The sequence below is a fragment of the Trifolium pratense genome, linkage group LG1, assembly GCF_020283565.1.
Source record: "Trifolium pratense cultivar HEN17-A07 linkage group LG1, ARS_RC_1.1, whole genome shotgun sequence".
NCBI classification, from domain to species: Eukaryota; Viridiplantae; Streptophyta; class Magnoliopsida; order Fabales; family Fabaceae; genus Trifolium; species Trifolium pratense.
Window position 1 is genome coordinate 51,061,100 of NC_060059.1, and position 23,138 is coordinate 51,084,237.

The following is a 23,138-nucleotide window of genomic DNA, read 5'->3' on the forward strand; positions in this document are numbered from 1 at the left end:
TACATAGTGCACTTTTCTTTAAGTATACATACATTTTGCTAATTTCGAAATGGATAATAATATTTGGTACGACAACTGAATTCGTCGAAATCACGCGAATGCACTATTAGGCTCTGTAGTTTGCATTTTATCATCCAAAAGAGCAAAAAGAGCAATCCGGCGCTGCTACCTCAATCTGTCCCAACATAAAAATACTAAAATAAAGGCAATATGAATAAAAAAATATTTAATATGAATTGTCACTAAAATGAGTTCAATCTGAATACGCTATCCAAAAAACTTTGATGTACATGAGATGAGACGGTCAAGCAAGAGGTGAAAAGTAGCATATGGGTGTATACTTTGACTGTTTAATTATTTTTGTAAAAAAAGTAGAACAAGAGAACAGGGTTTAAAAGTCAAGCGTACCAAATTGCACTGTTCGTGCCTTTTGTGCGAAAAATGCTTCGCACCATATAGCAATGCCCTTTGGGCAATACTTAGTAGTTAGTAGTTTACGTTGAATTTTCAAACAAGAAAATTAAGAAACGTGTTATTCTTCAAGCCTGCACGGAATGCGGAATCCTTTGAATTTGAATATCACAAACGAAATAATAGAAGAGTTTAATTAATTATACTGTGGTGCATATTATTTTTCTCTTAATAGTAGTACGGTGTAACTAATTATTAGTTAGTTTAGTGATTATTGACGTTAAACTTAATAGGAAAGACCACAGTTTGATCACTCGCAACTATAATCGGAAGGGGGCTTAAACCTCTTGATGTCATGCAAGAACTGACTTCCGAACTAAATTAGACGGTCCAGTGGACCGAATATTAATGGTAAAAATAAATAAATAAATAAAAAAACAAGAATAATACCACGTCTAAAAATAGTCTCGAATAATACACAAAATCTTTAAATTATTTAAATGGATTTTAAAAAAGTGCATGTTTACACTACATTCAATAAAATTCCACTATTTTGCCGTATCATTGTTTTAAAATAAGAATATGTGTGTTTACATTACACTAAAATATCCATTAATAGAGTTGTTAAAGATGGGTTGGGCCTAAAAAACATGGCAAAATTGATGGTTTCTCTCCCAACCCCCCTCAATTCTTTTCTACCCCCAAAAATCCAAGTTTGCCCCTTGCGGTTTGAAACATTTTTGCCAAAAAATTTCGGTTCGTATTCACCGAAGCCAAATATTAGACCATTTCGGTAACTGCAAACCGAACATTAGCGTTTTTGGTACACAAAAAACGAACGTCAGTTTGTTCGGTATCTGCGAACCGAAATGTCATAGATTTCGGTACGTTGGTCGCTGGAATTAGGCCATTTTCGGTAGAAGTTTACCGAAATAATTGTTTCGGTACCTGCGAACCGAAATGTCCCAGATTTCGGTAAGTGGTTACCGAAATTTATCAGAATGTCAGCTTATTTCGGTTCGTATAAACCGCAGTACCCCCAGGGGCAAAAACGGAAATTCAGGGGGTAGAAAAGAATTGAGGGGGGTTACAATCGGACTTTTTTTAGTACAAGTCCATGTAGACCATATGGATATGGACATTGGACTGGGCCGGGCTAGCACATTGAAATTCGTCCCGGCCCATTATAAACACATTTATGTCATTGTAAGGATGTTTTTTCTTCCGACTCCATGATTCTTTTATATCCCAAATATTTCAATTTTGCCCTTGCAAAAAAATTCGGTTCACAAAAACCGAATTTTTTCTAGTGCAAATTCAGCGTAAATTTCGGTTTCATTGGGTATAAAATAAACACGAGGGATCGGAAGAAAAAACATCCACTACAAGGCCTATTAGCCCACATGAGCCACATGGTTCGGGCCAAGTTTGATAATGTGTAGCCCAATAATAATTGGGTTGGACCAATACAGAGCAAAAAACTCTAGCTTTAAATGGGGCCCGCGCAAGTGGGCGGTGAGATTGGTCCCCTTGGATTAATCGGTGTGTCGCGGCGCGAAAAATACCCTCGAGTGTAAACACTCGAAAAGAAACAGAGTCGCCACCGAATTTTATTTATCCCAGAGAAAGGAAAGGAAAGGAAAATATCGAGAAAACCTTGAGGGGTAGAGAAAAAGGGTTCGGGAGTTGGTTATGCGAGGGGAAGGTATTAGCACCCCTCACATCCGTTGTACTCAACGGGAACCTTTTAGAGGGAAATTGTTTGTTTGCTTTAATGTGTTTTTTTAATGTTTGCTTGATTACTCGTTTCTTGCTTCATCGATAGAAAAAGTTTGTTTTTATTATTATTTATGTTATTATAGATGCGGGGAAAAAGGTTTTGTTTTTTATTATGCCCGACAAGATGTTGAATCTCGCTCCTACGTATTCCCAGGTGCAATGGGAAAATCAGGGTTTCGTAGTTCAGGGTAAAAAATGTTTGTGGGTTGGTTGTTTTTAGACGCATGACGTCTAAGTCGCATTCTCGTATTTAAACGCTGCTTGTATGCTCGCACGGTGGAGGCTTAAGCGTTGTTTGTGTTACGGAGAAAGGACGAAAACGTCACCCGTTTTGTGAAAAGAGTTTTACTTTTACTGCGCGCGAGGGTAGTGGAAAAGGTTTGAGTGTGTTGAGTTGATTTTATGAGTTTTTGTGAAAATGTTTGAGAATGAGGATGGTCCGAGACGCGAGTCATACGTCAGGGCCTCGGAACCATCCGGGTAGAGAAAGTCATACGTCAGTCCCTTCCTTTTTCATCCTTTTAATCTTAAGTCGTTTTAGTTTGATTTAACGAAATCAAAAGAAAAGATTAAGAGATGTTTTTTACGTGCTTTAAGGTTGGAGAATGAGAATGATCCGAGACACGAGTCATACGTCAGGGCCTCGGAACCATTCGGGTAGAGAAAGTCATACATCAGTCCCTTCCTTTTTCATTCTATTTATTGAGTTTTTTACGTTTAAAGCAAAACAAAGAGCAAATCATGCAAACAAAAATATATACATATATGCGCCAATTGAAGCTTTTTGTTATCCTCGTCAATTTTGCTCAAATCGCATTTATTACAAGTAAGAAAAAAAGTTGAGTTTTGGGGTTTTCAAAGTAATGAAGTGCTTTTGAGAAATAAACTTAAGATGAAAGTGTTGATTCAAGTAAGCAATCTAAACATTGAATCATGAGTTTATTAAAATAAACTTAAGTGGTTTTGATTAATTAATCACTTAATTAATAAGCACTTATTTAAGTATTTAACCATTTAAGCACTTAGTAACTTAAGTACTTTTTTATCAAACAACTTAAATGGTTACTCACTTAATCAAGTATTTAATTAATTGACTAATTAATCAATAACTCAAATAATTATTTCCAAATGATAAGCACTTATTTAAATCAGCACTTATGTGAATAAGCTCTTATTTGAATAAGTACTTATGTGAATAAGCACTTAAAATTAAGTAAATCGCTTCTGGGGGTGCAAGAATGGGTTCTGGGGGTGAGGCAACAGCACTGCAACACCAAGCCCAGGCCCAATTCGTCCAAAAAAAAAGATCAGAAGAAAAATAATCTACTGCAGCGTAAGAACTAAAGTGTACGGTAGGCTATCACGGATCTGGGCCTTCTGATTTAATCAAGTGGCTTGGATTTAATGAAATCCTAAAACAGATCTTGGCCTTACACTAGATCTAACGGGCGCGTTTAAACTTGGGAGGGAGCCAATGACGCGTCGCCACGTCATCGTCTTCGACCTCCCATCATCTTCTTCACGTGAAGAACAACAACAACAGCGGCCATTAAAGCTTCGAATGAAGCTCGGCCCTGCACAACAACATCAACAAAACTTTGCTCGTTTTTTCGCACTGGTCATGAATCTATGCTTAGATTTCACAGTGGAGGCTTATATTTTGAAAATACGGAACAACAACTTGAGAACTCAAAAAACCAAAATATGATTTAAGCAAGATTAAGCAAAATTAACGAATGTAAAAGCTTCAGTGGGTGTTCATGAGTAAAAAACGTTTAGAAACCTACTTGTTTTGAGCTTTGTATCAGTGGGTTTGTTAACCCCTTTTTCTTGGCAATTTTGGAGTTTTGGGTAGGCTTTTCTGGACGGTTTTCTTTCGTTTTTTCGATGGTTATTATCTACTGAAAGTTTTTGTAAGCTTTTGGGTGAAGAAAAGTGAAGGTTAGAGGGTGTTTGAATGGATTTCGAATTTTTGGAAAAGTGATGAAAAGATGAGTTTTTTTGGTTTTTTTTTCTCTCTGTTCTTCTCTCCAAAAATCGCCTCCCTTTGCTCTGAAAAGTTACCTCTACTTATACTAGAAAATTAGGGTTTGAGTGGCCAAGAAGGGAAGGAAAAGCTCCACCTTTAATCAATGGTGAAGCCTTGATCAAATTAAGGAAAAAGTTAAAATTTTGAGTTTGAATGGGAGAAGGGAGTGCTGCCAAGTTGTTGTTGCAAGTGTTTCACGTGTTCTGTTCTGCTTGTTTCTTTCCCCCTCTTTCTTTTGATTTTTTTTTAATAATAATAATAATAGAAAATAAGTGATGAAAATTAATTTATTTTTTAATTTTTTTATTTTTTTATTTTTTTTAAAAAAAGGGGTAGGACAAAATTAGGGTATAACAGCTGCCCCTATTTAATTATCTTGGACCCTTGAATATGTATGACATTTGTCTTTATATTCTTGAGGTGCAAGGTAATTAAATACAAATGCCCTAATTTTGCTCTTATGGAGAAAAAGAAGTTTAATGATGACAGAAAATGAGATCCACTTCCCTGGAAAAACCGGATACTCAAGGTAGAGATGATTCTGATTTTATTCAGCCGCCCACACTGAAGGTCAATCCCCTGATCCATGATTCGATCTTATTCAGCCGCCCACACTGAAGGTCAATCCTTGGTTTGATCTTATTCAGCCGCCCACACTGAAGGTCAATCTTTGAAAATGATTTTATCCAGCCGCCCACACTGAAGGTCAATCCTCTTTTGATCTTATTCAGCCGCCAACACTGAAGGTCAATCCTCTTTTGATCTTATTCAGCCGCCCACACTGAAGGTCAATCCTCTTTTGATCTTATTCAGCCGCCCTCACTGAAGGTCAATCCTCTTTTGATCTTATTCAACCGCCCACACTGAAGGTCAATCTTCTGTTTTGATCTTATACAGCCGCCCACACTGAAGGTCAATCCTTGGTTTGATCTTATTCAGTCACCCTCACTGAAGGTCAATCCTTTTTTGATCTTATTCAGCCGCCCACACTGAAGGTCAATCTTCTGTTTTGATCTTATTCAGCCGCCCACACTGAAGGTCAATCCACTTCTGACCTTATTCAGCCGCCCTCACTGAAGGTCAATCCTCTTTTGATCTTATTCAGCCGCCCTCACTGAAGGTCGATACTTGAGATAAGGTGATGTTCTTCTAGGAGATTCTGCTGGGGATGTACTTTTAAGATATCCTGTCCTAGGATTCTTTAAAAGATTCGCTAGGGAGAAAGCTGAACATCTTTAAATTCAGATTTGCTGGGGAAAAAGTGACTCCACCTTGCTCGTGGTTGAAGACTGAAGGTTGTACTCTGCGGGGAGAAACCTTTGAATTTGTTGCATGCATATCTTGGATGATGCAATGATTGTTTATGCATGTCTTAATGCCTAAAGATGCAATGCTAATGCAAATGAATTTGTTGATTCATGATATGCATGATGTGTCTTTGTTTGCTGGGCATATTGTTGATGCACGAATGCATGAAGTGGAATGCATGACTAGTGCATGTGATGATCATTGGGACGAGTAGAAATTGGATTTTTTACGAACGGGTGCTAATGACAACTGGGATTAAATGTGACCAATGGTGATTAGGTTGCAAAGTGAGTGCTAATGACAATTGGGCTTAAACATTGCCAACGGTGATTAGGTTGCAAAGTGGTGCCAAACGTGGTTGGGGTTTTGAGGGTACCAATAACGATTGGATTTTGAATTGGTGTCAATAACGATTGGACTTTTGCTGGGTACCAATAACAATTGGATTTTTGAGGTGCGCCAATAACAATTGGACTTTTTGCTGGGTACCAATAACGATTGGATTTTGGGTGCCAATAACAATCGGGCTCTTTCTGTGTACCAATAACGATTGGATTTTGAGTTGGTGTCAATGACGATTGGACTTTTGAGTAGATACCAATAACAATTGGATTTTGGTTGGATGCCAATAACGATTGGACTTTTGAGAGATGCCAATAATAATTGGACTTTGGGGGGATGCCAATAACGATTGGACTTTTGAGAGATGCCAATAACAATTGGACTTTGGGGGTACCAATAACGATTGGATTTTTGAGTGGATACCAATGATAATTGGATTTTTTGAGTGGGTACCAATAACAATTGGATTTTGGGTGTGCCAATGACGATTGGACTTTTGAGTGGGTGCCAATAACGATTGGGCTTTGAGAGATGCCAATAACAATTGGACTTTGAGGGCGTGCCAATAACAATTGGACTTTTGAGTTGGGTACCAATAACAAATGGATTTTGGGTGTGCCAATGACGATTGGACTTTTGAGTGGGTGCCAATAACGATTGGGCTTTGAGTTGGTGCCAATAACGATTGGGCTTTTGCTTGTGGATATTTGATTTGTTGTCTAGTCTCGAGGTTATTGAGTTTGTGAAATGGGGCATACCAAATGAATGAAATGACATGATTAATGCGTGATGTTGATTTGCTAGAATGAAATAACATGATCAATGCATGATGATAATTGATGTGATGATTTGCATGTTACTATGAATGCCCCTGTAGTGGGTGAGGATTGGTTTAGAACCGATAAATGCTTTTTGTAACAAGGCTTTTTGTGGAAAGGTGGTGATGTTGACATAATCCCCGACGCTTATTGGACTCAACAGTTGTAGATGTATGCTAGATTTGGCTTGGCCGCCTTGAAGGTATGAGGAGGAACTGCCCCTGTGTAACCTGTCTTGCCCCATTCAATTGCGTCTTTGAAGTGATTAGCCAACTCACTGATATTGGTGCCCCTAGTCACAAGGGTTCACTCTTGATTGTCAGGATCCCAAGGTGGTTTGCCCCTAATTAGGAACATCTTGAACCAGTTCGTTAGGTTTTGAACACCTGGGTTTTGATGCAGCTTGCCATGATGTGATCTTGGGTCACTTTCCCCACATTGAATAGCCTTCATAGGGAACATGCCTCTTGGTTAAATGAAGTCCCGAGATAGTTGCCCCAGATTGGACCAAACTTCTTGCTGATCACTTGGTGACTGCTCATAGTTGAAACTTCCTTATTGTTAAGTGCTGATTTGCAGATAAACCTGTTTATGCAAAATAGTAATCCTAATGCAATGTGCATGCTAGTTTTGAAATCAATACGGAGATGAAATTGATGTATAGTGGATGCATGTTGTGAAAGAGGGTGTGAGAGCATGATATCAACACTAATGATTTACAAAAAATCTTGGGAGTCAGGTTAACGCAACCTTGCAACCGCATGCTTTCGAAATAAACCTTACTTCAATTAGGTCTTTTGAGGGTTGTAACGTGGCCTGGTTCACGGTTTTTGAATAAAAGGATATAAGGCTCAAAATTTAATTTTAACCCAACCCATTCTCCATGATGTTCTTCAGTCCTACATTCAGTTAATTCAAACTATGCTCTCATGTTCCAAGAGATTTTGGAATCGCGATGGTGATGACACGATGGCTTATAGGTCAATAATGTCTTTTGACGTGACAGTCACTTACTTTTTGTTTTGGTCACATGATTTTGACTTCATTGGTGACACTTTCTTTCAGTTCTCTTTTTTTTGCTTTGTTTATAATCCCTAATTTTTGCCTGAACTATTCTCTTGAGCTTTTAGTCCACCGGGATGCCCTAATTTTTGCCTAAGTCATTTTTGAGTTTTAACTTAGCGGGCTTTCTCTTCTTTTTTTTTTATTTTATTTTTTAAATTGTGACTGCTTCGACAATGGTTGATGAAAACGAATTCCCTTTTTGACTCTCTTTTATTTCCTTGACATCGTGTGATGTGCTCAAGGTAGAAAATGTGATTGATCCCCGAATGAGATGTTTTTCTCTTGAAACTCGAACGCATGATCGAATCAACTGAACACTACCCTGCCCCGGGTTAAAAATGCGGGTTATTTCCAATAGAAAGAAACACCAACTTCTAGGCTCAACAAGGGTGACTACGGATTATCTTCCTTATTTCTCCGGTGTTTGGGGATTTAAAACAATGCCTTACATCATCAGCAAAGTTTTATCCGAAAGCAAACTGTAGCAATTTTGGTTATTTCGTTTTTCATCATCCTCCCTCCAATCTTTATTCAAGCAGATTTGATAATGAAAGAAATGAAATGAGTGAAATATATAATTATTGCTTTTGTGGAGAAGAAGAGAAAAGTGAATGAACATGAAAAGATTAATTCAAAACATGCATTATTATTCCATTATGATTACTATTGCGAATAAACACAAATCAAACTCTTGCAAATAGGAAAATTACAAAAATGAAAACAGCATAATGATAATCAATCCTTGAGGTTGATTCCTTTTTGACCGGTTGGCAACCTTTAAACTTTTAGACGGCCTCTAGCAGCAGACTATCTTTCACATTTGGCTTGCCATCCTTGAAAGTCAAGACCTTCCCGTCGATGAGCTCTTGTACTAGATGTTTGAATGTTATGCAGTTATCAATGGAATGACCTTCAGCACCGATATGAAACTCACATTTAGCTTTATCATCATACCAAGCCGGAAACGGTGGTGTCATGGGTTTTAGAGCCCTGGAAATTACCATTCCATTGTGCACTAGATATGGAAGAAGTTGACCATATGACATAGGAATCAGATCAAAGACCTTTCTTTTGGGAGTGGCAGCATTGGTTTCCTCCTCCTTCATTTTGGTGAAACTGTTTGCATGATCTTTTGAGGTACATTGATTGCCCACAGTGGCTTGAATCTTACCACTCTTGATCCCCATTTCAATCCTCTCACCTATCTTCACCAAATCAGAAAAACCAGATGAAACACTGCCAACCATCTTTTCAAAATACGCCCCTTGTAGAGTGTTAGTGAATATGTCCACTAGTTCGGCTTCTAAGAGTGGAGGATGTACTTGTGCAGCCAACTCTCTCCAACGTTGAGCATAAACCCTGAATGACTCACCCTCCTCTTGAGACATGTTTTGTAACTGAGTACGATCTGGAGCCATGTCAATGTTGTATTGGTACTGCTTAATGAAAGCATTTGCCAAATCACTCCATGACTGGATACGACTCCCCTCCAATTGCACGTACCAATTGAGTGATGCCCAAGTGAGACTATCTTGGAAGCAATGCATCATGAGTTTGTCATCTTTAGCATAGGAGGCCATCTTCCGACTATACATAATCAGATGATTCTTTGGACAACTGAGACCTTTGTATTTCTCAAAGTCAGGGACCTTAAATTTTGGCGGGAGAACCAAGTCTGACACTAGGCACATATTAGCAAGGTCTAGGGGATCACCTCCTCCTTCCATCATGCTCAAACGGTCTTCAATAGCCTTGAATTTCTGATGAGCTTCTTCCAGCTGAGGAACACTAGAATTAACCTTGGGCACATCATCAAATAACCCTGGACTCTGATAAGCATTTCTGGGATCATCCAGATTCTCTTGTTGTGAAACAAAACCTTGTTGGACCAGAGGGACCCTAGTCCGGGTATTCTGAGGAGACTGTTGAACTTCAACCTGATTCTGTGGAGTATACCCAACGGGTAAACCAAAAGTTGGCCAAACTATGTTCACTGCTGAAGTTCCTCCTTGGGGTGCGGGAACTGCAGTTTCAACTACAACTGGATGCGCTGGTTTGTTCAGATTAATCAACAACTCAAGAGCCTTGTCCAACTTTTCAGTCAATTGTGCCACCTCGCCCTTCAAGGCATCGTGCTGGTCTTGCCAATTCTCCATGACTTGTTTGGTGACGCTTCTTGTCCAATACCGACGCCGGGAATATGACTGGTTATATGAACGAATGGAATGAGATGCAATTTATGGATGAAAATGCATGCGAAAGTTTTAATTCTCTTTTTTTAGTCATTTTGGTTTAAGTGAACCGTAGACACATAGTTATCATAAATGTTTCGGGATATAAGAAAAATTCAAACTTTTACTTCCCATGATTTAAAAACCTTATGCTTATGTAACTAGTGCCTATATAGTTCCTTGAAGACCAAAATGTACATGTATGATTAATGTTATGAATGCAAGAATGCAGGTAATGTCATGCAGCAGATCAGGCAAACCAGAACATATTAGGTGTAAATTTTGAAGGTCAACGGCTCAGAGTCACCTGCAACCCATCCCAATCTCACATGTTTGTTCTAGGTTTGACACCGTTCCTAAATTCATAGGTAAATCTTTAGGAGACGATGTTCGTGTTGCAACAGCTCATAACAAACATCTACTAAAGATAAACCTCCTCTAGGTGAGGTCGGTACATCAACCGGGAAGGTCAACATAATGCAACCATCGACTCGGTTCCTAGACTGAGGTTTAAGGTCATAGGTTTTTTTTTAAAAGGTCCCCAAGGTCACGGATCCATCCAGGGAATGTTTCGGTCCTCGAGTCATACGTCAGGCGAACCGATATCCCTAAGACGAATCTACCCCAAGTGGGAGTATCATGCCAACCCTCGAGTCATACGTCAGGCGAGCTAGCAATCAACCCCCGATGTGTCTTAAGTTTTCCTCAAGTCCGGGTATAAGACTTTTCACTCAGTAACCAAGTAACCGGCCCAAGTGGGCAAAAAGAAAAAGAAAGGAGATGAAGCAGAAGAGACAGATATAGCAGATAATATCCAAGCAAATATGCAATATAATATTGAAAACATTAAAGATAAAGCATAATGTAAACAACGCATGTTAAAGCAAACAAGCGAAAACCCCCTAAATTAGGCTTAACTCTCAAAAAGGTTTTATGTCCCCAGTGAAGTCGCCAGCTGTCGCGGCGCGAAAAATACCCTCGAGTGTAAACACTCGAAAAGAAACAGAGTCGCCACCGAATTTTATTTATCCCAGAGAAAGGAAAGGAAAATATCGAGAAAACCTTGAGGGGTAGAGAAAAAGGGTTCGGGAGTTGGTTATGCGAGGGGAAGGTATTAGCACCCCTCACATCCGTTGTACTCAACAGGAACCTTTTAGAGGGAAATTGTTTGTTTGCTTTAATGTGTTTTTTTAATGTTTGCTTGATTACTCGTTTCTTGCTTCATCGATAGAAAAAGTTTGTTTTTATTATTATTTATGTTATTATAGATGCGGGGAAAAAGGTTTTGTTTTTTATTATGCCCGACAAGATGTTGAATCTCGCTCCTACGTATTCCCAGGTGCAATGGGAAAATCAGGGTTTCGTAGTTCAGGGTAAAAAATGTTTGTGGGTTGGTTGTTTTTAGACGCATGACGTCTAAGTCGCATTCTCGTATTTAAACGCTGCTTGTATGCTCGCACGGTGGAGGCTTAAGCGTTGTTTGTGTTACGGAGAAAGGACGAAAACGTCACCCGTTTTGTGAAAAGAGTTTTACTTTTACTGCGCGCGAGGGCAGTGGAAAAGGTTTGAGTGTGTTGAGTTGATTTTATGAGTTTTTGTGAAAATGTTTGAGAATGAGGATGGTCCGAGACGTGAGTCATACGTCAGGGCCTCGGAACCATCCGGGTAGAGAAAGTCATACGTCAGTCCCTTCCTTTTTCATCCTTTTAATCTTAAGTCGTTTTAGTTTGATTTAACGAAATCAAAAGAAAAGATTAAGAGATGTTTTTTACGTGCTTTAAGGTTGGAGAATGAGAATGGTCCGAGACACGAGTCATACGTCAGGGCCTCGGAACCATTCGGGTAGAGAAAGTCATACATCAGTCCCTTCCTTTTTCATTCTATTTATTGAGTTTTTTACGATTAAAGCAAAACAAAGAGCAAATCATGCAAACAAAAATATATACATATATGCGCCAATTGAAGCTTTTTGTTATCCTCGTCAATTTTGCTCAAATCGCATTTATTACAAGTAAGAAAAAAAGTTGAGTTTTGGGGTTTTCAAAGTAATGAAGTGCTTTTGAGAAATAAACTTAAGATGAAAGTGTTGATTCAAGTAAGCAATCTAAACATTGAATCATGAGTTTATTAAAATAAACTTAAGTGGTTTTGATTAATTAATCACTTAATTAATAAGCACTTATTTAAGTATTTAACCATTTAAGCACTTAGTAACTTAAGTACTTTTTTATCAAACAACTTAAATGGTTACTCACTTAATCAAGTATTTAATTAATTGACTAATTAATCAATAACTCAAATAATTATTTCCAAATGATAAGCACTTATTTAAATCAGCACTTATGTGAATAAGCTCTTATTTGAATAAGTACTTATGTGAATAAGCACTTAAAATTAAGTAAATCGCTTCTGGGGGTGCAAGAATGGGTTCTGGGGGTGAGGCAACAGCACTGCAACACCAAGCCCAGGCCCAATTCGTCCAAAAAAAAGATCAGAAGAAAAATAATCTACTGCAGCGTAAGAACTAAAGTGTACGGTAGGCTATCACGGATCTGGGCCTTCTGATTTAATCAAGTGGCTTGGATTTAATGAAATCCTAAAACAGATCTTGGCCTTACACTAGATCTAACGGGCGCGTTTAAACTTGGGAGGGAGCCAATGACGCGTCGCCACGTCATCGTCTTCGACCTCCCATCATCTTCTTCACGTGAAGAACAACAACAACAGCGGCCATTAAAGCTTCGAATGAAGCTCGGCCCTGCACAACAACATCAACAAAACTTTGCTCGTTTTTTCGCACTGGTCATGAATCTATGCTTAGATTTCACAGTGGAGGCTTATATTTTGAAAATACGGAACAACAACTTGAGAACTCAAAAAACCAAAATATGATTTAAGCAAGATTAAGCAAAATTAACGAATGTAAAAGCTTCAGTGGGTGTTCATGAGTAAAAAACGTTTAGAAACCTACTTGTTTTGAGCTTTGTATCAGTGGGTTTGTTAACCCCTTTTTCTTGGCAATTTTGGAGTTTTGGGTAGGCTTTTCTGGACGGTTTTCTTTCGTTTTTTCGATGGTTATTATCTACTGAAAGTTTTTGTAAGCTTTTGGGTGAAGAAAAGTGAAGGTTAGAGGGTGTTTGAATGGATTTCGAATTTTTGGAAAAGTGATGAAAAGATGAGTTTTTTTGGTTTTTTTTTCTCTCTGTTCTTCTCTCCAAAAATCGCCTCCCTTTGCTCTGAAAAGTTACCTCTACTTATACTAGAAAATTAGGGTTTGAGTGGCCAAGAAGGGAAGGAAAAGCTCCACCTTTAATCAATGGTGAAGCCTTGATCAAATTAAGGAAAAAGTTAAAATTTTGAGTTTGAATGGGAGAAGGGAGTGCTGCCAAGTTGTTGTTGCAAGTGTTTCACGTGTTCTGTTCTGCTTGTTTCTTTCCCCCTCTTTCTTTTGATTTTTTTTTAATAATAATAATAATAGAAAATAAGTGATGAAAATTAATTTATTTTTTTATTTTTTTATTTTTTTATTTTTTTAAAAAAAAGGGGTAGGACAAAATTAGGGTATAACACGGTGCTAAGGCCGGATACCAAGTTAAAAAAAAAAAAAAACTAGGTTGGACCAGTCTAGTTATATAGAAGGGCATGAGAAGAGTTAAAAGATTAAATAAAATATGAGCCGTTAATTTTGATTGGAGAGTTATAATTTAACCCTCTCATCTCTCACTATAACTTTTACACACTTGTGATTTTGACCCCCTAACTTTCATAATAGTACTTTTGGCCCTTAATTTTCACAAAATTGCGTTGTTGACCCTTAACTTTGGCCCATTTTACAAAAGGATGACTCCACTGATTTTGATTAAGTTAACACACATGTGACAAATGACTCATATGACATGTTAACATGTTTTGCCACTTGGACAATGACTCACGTGTCATGTTAGCATATGTGAGTACGAGGGAGTGTATCGACAAAAGTGAACTTTATGGCTTTTTTATTTTCGGTTACCACCATAATATATGTACGAACTTTTCACCTTTGTTAGATATGACTAATCTTTGTCGATGAACCTGTGGGACACACAAAGTGAGTTCTCCCCTCTCAATCGAATTTTTTCCGTATGCATGAATCATGAATCGAACCCTAACCACATGCTTAATGAGACCAAAAGTCTTACTAGTTGGACAAATTTTTGTTGGTGAACTTTATACCTTTTAACTTATTCTTTTATATTATTTCAATTTTAATTTTCAAGTTTTTTTTAATAACACATAACATTAACGATAAACGCCACCGCTTAAGAGTTCACGTTAGCAAAGTTAACAGGGTTAGCAAACAAAAATTAATAGAGAGACCAACTTGAGAAACAATTGACACAAACAAAGATTAATTTAAGATATTGACAAAGTTATGAACCTACTTAAAAGCGAACTATAGAGATAAGGACAACTTAGTGATTTACTCAATTTTGCTAAAGTGAAGGCTAATATTCTATTTTTTATTTATTTTATTTTTAATATAAATATTTTAATTCAATAAAGTATTATTAAGTTTATGTAAAACCCAAGTCAACTAATTATACAATCAGCAATTACCACGCAAGACTTTTTTTTAAAACTTTTATAATTTTGCATAGAATTTATATAAAAAAGTCATTTCATTGAAACAAAAATTAAAATAAGCTATATTAGTAGGATTCGAGTTTGTTTAATCAAAAATAATATTTTATGTAAATAAATAATTTTTTTATAATATTTTGATAAACGTATAAATAATACTCCTTCATACCACAATATATGTCACTTTCAGGAAAATATTTGTACCATAATATATGTCATTTTATATTACCAATGAATCATTTAATGTTATTTTTCATATTATACCCTTAGCTATTTATTACTCACTCCTCTTTCAATTTTTCAATTTATTTTTTTTTATAGCATAAATGAAGGTCAGTTTAATCCAAACGCCCCCAAAATCTTTAAATATTTTGTTGTAAAGCTAAACCCTCGTTTGTCACACACAGAGGTTCGAGAAAAATGAGTCACAACGAGCTTTACGCCGTAACACTCGGCGGCAAGGGTTCATCTCTCTCTTCTTCCTCCGTCTACGCCACCGCTACCGGCCAAGCTCAAATCCGAATCGATTCATCTGCACTCGACAGGCTATCCTCAACTCCGTCACTGAAGCAAAAAATCACCATCCCCGAATTTCTAACCCTAGAAGAAACCAGAGCTTTCTTAACCGTTCTTCTCAACAAACTCCTCCTCTGTAACTCATCAAAACAGTTTCCGTTATGGATATCAGAATCACTCAATTCAAATCGGAAGAGTTTTCAATTCGAAGAGGAATTCGATGTCACCAAAGACGAACACTCATTGTTGATAAACAACGAGTGTTCGGCGGTGCTCGGTGTTTCTTCTGTTCTGGAGTATCAATCGGCGGTGCTTTCGGTGTTTGCTGATGTTGCAGCTGCGTTTTCGTGTGAGGCGTTGAAGGCTGATGTGACGGTTTTCAATTTGATGGATTCTGGTGATGGACATAGTTCTAAGGAGGAAGTTGCTGTTGCTAGTGATATGAGAACTTTGCTTAATGGATCTAAGTTTGTGGGAAAGGAAAAGGTTCCTTCCATTGTGAAAATTCGGAAAGTTCATGGGATTATTAGGAAGAATGTGAAATCCGTGCATTCTACAATGCGGGTTGAGTTGAATTCGTGTCATAAATTAGGGGAAATTGAGCTTGGTAGTGAGCACGATGTGTGTACTGTGTTGTTGCCTTTGGCAATGGCATTGAGGGAATTGGGTGAGTTTAGTTTTGCTCGTGCACAAAGTAATTTGTCCGCTATTGGTAGCGAAGATTTGAAATCGAGTATAGGCGAAATCTTTGGGAAGCAATGTCCTACTGATGCTAGTTTGATTAGTAGTTTTAATGAATCTTTACATTTATATTCTGGAAGAGTGTATGATAAGTTTGCGCATGAAATCAATGTGTTGTTTCGGCTTGTTTGGAAAATTGTGGCATGGGAACTTGTGACTGCTTATGCTGTACTCGAGGCTGCTGACTTAAATGAAAAGATCGGAAATGTTCGGGAAAATGGAGAGACTTCCAAAGTTGATAAGAAGAAGAAGAAAGCTGTTTTGGGAAAAGGAACTAGTTCGATTTTGGCTCTGATTAAGGATAGGTTGCAGAGTGAAAAAAAGAGTGATGCAGAGAATTCGCGGCTATTGGAGACTTGGGTGGCTGATTTTCTATCGTTTTTGGATTTGGCAAAACTTGAATTCAATGAATTTTTATTGAAAGTAAAGGATGTTTTAGAAAGCAATGAAAGCAGAAGATTGCCCAAGCTTCCTAAGGTAATTTTATTGGACTCTTTTATGGATAAGATTAATTGTGTTACTTAGGTTTGATATGCATGTTATAGTTCTCTTAACTTTGTCGCTTTTTTTAAGACAAATTGAAACTATGTTTGAACATTTTATAATATATGTAGTATCTATTAAATGCATTTAAGCACTGCTATGAGCATTAAAACAACTATTAATCAAAATCGCCGGTCATTTGTTTTGTTGTTGAATTATTGCATCCTTACACCGATCTATGAAATATTTACGTTTGATTGATATAAGCTTAAGCATTGTATTGTATCATCATACTTTATTATCATGGTTTGCTTAATTATAAAGTCAGAAGGTAGAAAATCTACTACCTTAATGGTATATGTATTGTATTTGAATGTTATGAAAGGATTTTTTTTTAATATAGTTGTGTATTAGGAGGTAGACTCTTACGAGTCAAGTCTACGGAAGCTCCATCAAGTTTAAGTAGACTCTCGAGTTTGGTAACCTTTGGTGGAGTTATAATCTGTGATCTGATAGAGACACAAGAGTGATAGTTTTCATTGTTAAATCATATTTCAAGGAATCTTGTACGAGGTCTTACTTTTAATCATCTGTTCGTCTATACCTATATATAAAGAGGATACAAAAAATTTTGGCGTGGACTTTTCATAATACCAACAATACATGTCTTTATTTTTTCTTGAGCAGCAAAACTCTTTTATTGACAAACTCACCATAACATAAGACATGTCTTTTTTTTTTTTTTTTTTTTTCATAAGTTTGCATAATAGAAAATAAGGATTCTTACCTCATAATAGAAAATATGCGTTCCCGTGCCTGTCTGGCCGCTAGTATGTAATCGAATTCTTACATCTTGTAATGTGGAACCGGTTTTCTTTTTGAACTTTTTTGAAGGCATTTAGTTTAATGGTAGTCTTACATTTGAGTATCAATGTGACATCAGGGGACCCGTGATTTTTCTAAAGAACAAATGACAATTAGAAAGGAAGCATTTTCAGTAATAGAAGAAGTTTTTGAGAGGCATGGTGCCACAGCCTTGGATACACCTGTCTTTGAATTACGAGAAACTCTCATGGGAAAATATGGAGAAGACTCAAAGTTGATTTATGATCTTGCTGATCAGGTACATAATACTATAACTTATTGGTTGTTCACTTCTTGACTAGTTGAGTTGATTTCATGACAACCTTTTTCATATCATGTTAACTGGTATCAACTTGTTTGACAGGGTGGGGAGCAATTATCTTTGAGGTATGACTTGACGGTTCCATTTGCTAGGTTTGTAGCTATGAATGGTCTGCCATCTTTGAAAAGGTACCAAATAGCTAAGGTCTACAGAAGAGACAACCCATCTAAAGGAAGATACCGTGAATTTTATCAATGTGACTTTGATATTGCTGGTCCATCTGAAAATATGGCTGCAGATTTTGAGGTTGTTAGAGTTTTGACTGAATTGCTCGAGGAGCTGAAAATTGGGGATTTTGAGGTAAATTTTTATAACATTCCTGCTACAAAAAAATATTGTTTCTGAATTTGTAGAACTATTTAGACTGTTTACTGGGCTTGTGATTTGATATTCCTAGAACCATTACTTTTCATGGTCTGTCTATACGTATTTTGGTGATTGGTTATTGGTACAGCACAATATCAGAACGTGTACTAGTATATCTGCTGTTGGGCTTATAAGTTTCATTGTACATTTTGACTAGAGGTGGGAATAGGCTAGGCCGAGCTAGGCTTTGCCAAGCCTGGGCCTGGCCTGTCAAAAAATCTAAGGCCTGAGCCTAGCCTGTGGCCTATCATAGGCCTAATTTTTAGGCCTGAGCCTGGTCTTTTGAAAGCCTGATGTGGCCTGTTGGCCTGTTTAAAAGCCTATTTCATATGAACATATTTAAATAAATAATTATATTTTTTTTAAATATACTTATGAACGAATAAACCAATGTTCCTTTTGATATTTAACATGATATTTTAGAAATTTTGACTATATATGTCATCATATTTTAATTCTAGTTTATAATAATACATTTATATATGTTAAAAACGAATGTAGATTAATAAATTTAAACTACTTAAAAAGTTAATAGATTTATAATTTAACCAAAGTACAAATTTTAATATATAAATTATAATCTTAGTAAAAATATCATTCATATTAAGTTAAATAAGCCGGCCTAATAGGCCTCAAAGGCTTTTTTAATGGCCTGCGGCCTGGCCTTTTTAGCTAAATAGGTTTATAAAAAAGCCTTGGCCTGCTCTATTTAAAGAAATAGGCTGGCCTGGCCTGAGCCTGTGTAGGCTGGGCCTTAAGGCCCGGTAGGCCGGCCTGGCCTGTTCCCACCTCTAATTTTGACGTACAACTTTTAATGCCATTTTTTTGGCATTAGGTCTTAGACATGTGTTGCTATCAGACTACCCGTTGGTTGATGAGTTTTAGCAATGTCGTGCTAAATCTGAACAATTTTAATCAACCCGGCCCATGTGCTGTAGTTTAACCTTGTTATCAAGTCTTTGTTATGTCAATTATTAGATTACGTGCTGGCTGATGTCATCTTTGCAATGATCATGTTAAGCGTGACTTGTTAAGTGTGTTTGTTGATTGAGTTTTGAGGGCACACGTGATCTTGTTAAATGTGACCAGTTTACTCATCCCGGCTTATTGGATATAATTTAAACCGTATAATATCATTCATTTGAACGTGTCTGGTGATTGACTGTGGTTTTCCAATTTAGTGGTTAAATTTCATATTCAATGATGTCTTCTAATTATATTATGTGTGTTTCCTTATGACCTTTCTGTTGTAATCTTCTTTTTGTTTCACAGATAAAGTTGAATCATAGAAAATTACTGGATGGAATGATGCAAATATGTGGAGTGCCTCCTGAAAAGTTTAGGACTATATGTTCAAGTATTGACAAGTTGGACAAACAACCATTTGAACAGATAAGAAAAGAAATGGTGAGGACATATGTTGGTTGTTTATATTTCCTTTTTTTTTTTTATTATGATTGAGCGTACCAATTTTGTTGTGCTTAAACTGTTCCTCGTGTTGCACATTTTGAAAGACGTTGGCTTTTATTTTATATTCAATTTCTAAATGTTTTATAGTGTATGCTTTATTAATGGGAAATAGTTTGGCTTATGGATGTAAATCAAGCTGGTACCATTGCATTCTTTTGGTAGATATTGTTTTGCATGATTTATTGACGGATTTTTTTGATAAATATTGTTTTGGATTCTTTTGGGAAATAGTTAGTCTTTTCTATTGTTGTTTCTTCATTTATGAGCACTGTTCGCATCGCATTATTTTGTATTTTGCAGCCATTTTATATTCTGCTGTTACTGGCAACATGTATGGTTTCTAATGTTGGACTCAATTATATGAAAAGGGTTCATTGAATACATTAGACTGTGTGTTTATCTTTCAAAACCGGTATTATTGTTTTTTCTTTTATTGAAATATATGATAACACTCCTTTTTATTTTACTTGGAGGATCACTTAAATTTCATCAATCTGATATGTGCTGGACTGACTTGAACAAATATTGTCTGAGTAATGTGATCTAAGATATTGTTTACATTTATTTCCATAAATAAATAAAAAAGTTGCATTGACAATTTAAATATCAGTAGAACTATGCAAGTATATTTGCATTACATTGGCTTAGGATTTTGAGATATTCAATAGTTGTTGCCCTTTAGAATATGTCTGGTCACAATTCTTTGCAACATTAATATTGCTTTAAACTGTTAAACTGGAAGCTATTTTTTTGTAATGCCATGACTTCCTATGTTTAGTAATGTGGTTTGTACTGACTTGCATGCTGTAGGTCGAAGAGAAAGGATTAACTGCTGAGACAGCTGACAGAATTGGAACTTTTGTTAAAGATAAAGGACATCCTTTAACATTATTATCTAAACTTAAACAAGAAGGCAGTGCTTTCTTAGAAAATGCTGGATCTATGGATGCATTGAATGAGCTAGAAATTTTATTTAATACTCTGGATAAATCAAAACGCCTTGATAGGGTGGTTTTTGACTTGAGCCTTGCCAGAGGTCTTGATTATTATACTGGAGTTATATTTGAAGCTGTTTTTAAAGGGGAAGCTCAGGTAATTCTGTCTTTTATCTTCTCTCCGCATTCTGAAATGTTTCTTCCTTAGTCCTCTCATCATTTAAGGAGAATAATGCATTATGTCAACCCGGATATTGTGGATGTTCACTGTCTTGTACAACTCTATTTGAAACAAGCTAAATCCATTTTCATAAATCAAAACACAAGATGTACTGAAGGACTATCAGTTCCTTTTTTGGTGGGTTAAACAAAAAGAGCTTTCACACTCATAATAGGGTTGAAAAGAGATCAATTAAATTAATTGAAAGATCATTTACTTTCGTAGTTAAAAAATAATATCTAAGTCATATCAGCAACAAAATGCTTTTGATATTTTAGGCAGACAAATAAATTTCAATGGCGAATTTTTTTGTATGAATGAAAGATTGGTTTGAGTAGAAAAGATAAATAAGAGAATGGGATTTAACTATTTAAGCTCCAATTCTTGTTTATACGGGTTCTGTACAGACTACAGACTACTTATTAAATTAGGATATAGTTTTTAATGGATTCTATTCTGCTGTGAATTTAAGTAAGAACTGACTAGGTTTTTTATGATTTGTTTTTTATGCTGTAGGATTTAAATCCGTGCTGACTAAGATTTGTTTTTTATCCACTGTTAGAAAATAATGTTGGTTTCTATGTTTTTTAACCCGTGCTTTTCGAAGATGGGTATATTTCGCTGCCAATCTTCGAAGAAATTGGAGTGTTTTTGAAATGATGGTTTTGTTTATTCTCTCATCCCTGTTTTATCTTGAGTAATTAGATGATCATTTTATCCACAAGAGAATCACATGATCAAGAAAGGTCAATGCTGCTGTGAATTTGTTTTTTTGCTAAATCTTTATACTTTGATAGCTCGACTTGTCACTTACATGGGGATTTCTTGCTACTCAAACTGTGGCAACCTGGTTATCCAAAAGAGGTCCAAATTAAATTACCAACCACATTTAAAATAAAGAATAAAAAATGACAAATAATTTCAGGAAGTCAGTTAGCAGTGGCATTGCAGTTCTGTTTCTTCTATATTGTAGAAAAAGTTCAGTGATCAGCACCAAATGTAATTTGAAATCGTAGGTTGAAAATGGTCTCAACATGATTTTGTCATCATTTTCTGCAATTATTCTTATTCAGAAAGCATGTGGATGATCTGTAAAGAAGTAAATTGAAATCCTTGATTCTTGAGAGTGGCTTACCTATGTGTAGGCTTATGATAGTCATATTTTTGCATAGACCCTTTCTGTTCGTGTTTCATTTACAGAGTTTTTATTGAAAACTTCTGCTTATATTTTAGCAATGGATTTTATCGTTTATACACAGGTTGGTTCAATTGCTGCTGGTGGCCGATATGATAACCTGATAGGGATGTTTGGTTCAAAGCAAGTTTCAGCAGTTGGTGTTAGTCTGGGAATCGAAAGAGTATTTGTCATAAAGGAGCAACAACTGAAGGATCAGAACCAGGTGATCATAATACTTGATTATTAACTTTTTACTTGTTTATGTCAAAACAAATTAATATTCCTTGATTATTTTGGGCATAAAATCCCATTTGAACACACAAGGTATTTTTTTTAATAAAATTTGAACACAAGTTATTTTCTTATGCTAACTGTCATTACATAATTATGTCACCATAATTATTTCCAAAACCATAGCCTGACATCAGACAGATACTGCCACTGTTTCGTATGCTGTCTGGTTGATGACCGATTCCATCACCAGAGTCATCCATCTATTCGATAGGGATGTTTGCAGCTGACTCTTGCATATTTCCTTTCCTCTTCTTTTTGTTGCTGTTTTGATTTGGAAATGAATGATAATACTGATCTTAGTTTTGTTTCCTTTTGATTTTAATTTTCTCTGAATATTGTCCTTATCAAGTTGTGAATGAATGTCCGAGTTAAAATTATCCCCTAGATAGACAACCCACTGTTTTTGTATTACTAATTTGGTGTTCTTGTTAGGTGATTCGACCAAACAAGACAGACGTCCTTGTGAGCATATTAGGGAATGACGTAACACTAGCCGGAGAGCTAGTTGGTGAACTCTGGGATGCTGGGGTGAAAGCAGAGTTCTTGGTCAACAAAAGAAGACAGAAGCACTTTGACCATGCAAAAGATTCAAAGATCCCTTGGATGATACTTGTTGGTGAGAAGGAAATAAAAGATGGCACAGTGCAGTTGAAACACCTTGAGGCAGGTAGTGATGTAAAATATGACATCCCTAGAGAAACTTTTGTGGAGGAACTTCGGAAACGGTTAAATCCATAAGCCTGGTGTTTGCAGCATCCTACTTAGCATGTGTTGGGAGTATGTGTTTTCACAGGGATATTGCGCGGCAACGTAAGTTACGTGAGTCAGCTTCTCACGGTGGTTCAATCACTCGCACTGTGGATTCAAAACTGCATTTTGTATTTCATTTGTGTGCGTTTGAGTTAAAAGAGTATAGGTTTTATAAGATTTGATGTTTCATATTCATTTATCTAATTTAGTTGAAAGAATAACTTATATGGAGACATTGAGTTTGTTGTTTGTCAAAAAAAGATTGGGTTAGTTGATCGAAACTTTGGCTCCAATCTTTGAAACTTAATTTATTTCATTGATAAAATAGTTGTTACTACAAGGATGAATCGACTCAAAAATACGGCGGCTAGATATGGAATAGGCCGCCCTTGCTAAA

General features: G+C 36.5%; 1 protein-coding gene across 1 annotated transcript; it reads left to right on the forward strand.

The window, feature by feature from the left end:
- Positions 1-14,938: 14,938 nt before the first annotated feature.
- On the forward strand, positions 14,939-23,022 carry LOC123903284 (histidine--tRNA ligase, cytoplasmic). Its single transcript, XM_045953232.1, has 7 exons — positions 14,939-16,337; positions 17,287-17,466; positions 17,572-17,829; positions 19,168-19,302; positions 20,176-20,457; positions 21,780-21,920; positions 22,424-23,022. Exons 1-7 carry the CDS (start codon positions 15,024-15,026, stop codon positions 22,727-22,729), a joined length of 2,616 nt encoding a protein of 871 aa, XP_045809188.1. The 5' UTR covers positions 14,939-15,023; the 3' UTR covers positions 22,730-23,022.
- The last annotated feature ends 116 nt before the right edge of the window (positions 23,023-23,138 follow it).

Coding starts and splice junctions, on each gene's coding strand:
- LOC123903284 (XM_045953232.1), top strand. CDS start 15,024: ATGAGTCACAACGAGCTTTACGCCGTAACACTCGGCGGCAAGGGTTCA. Junction 16,338..17,286: donor GATTGCCCAAGCTTCCTAAG/GTAATTTTATTG, acceptor ATGTGACATCAG/GGGACCCGTGATTTTTCTAA. Junction 21,921..22,423: donor AACTGAAGGATCAGAACCAG/GTGATCATAATA, acceptor TGTTCTTGTTAG/GTGATTCGACCAAACAAGAC.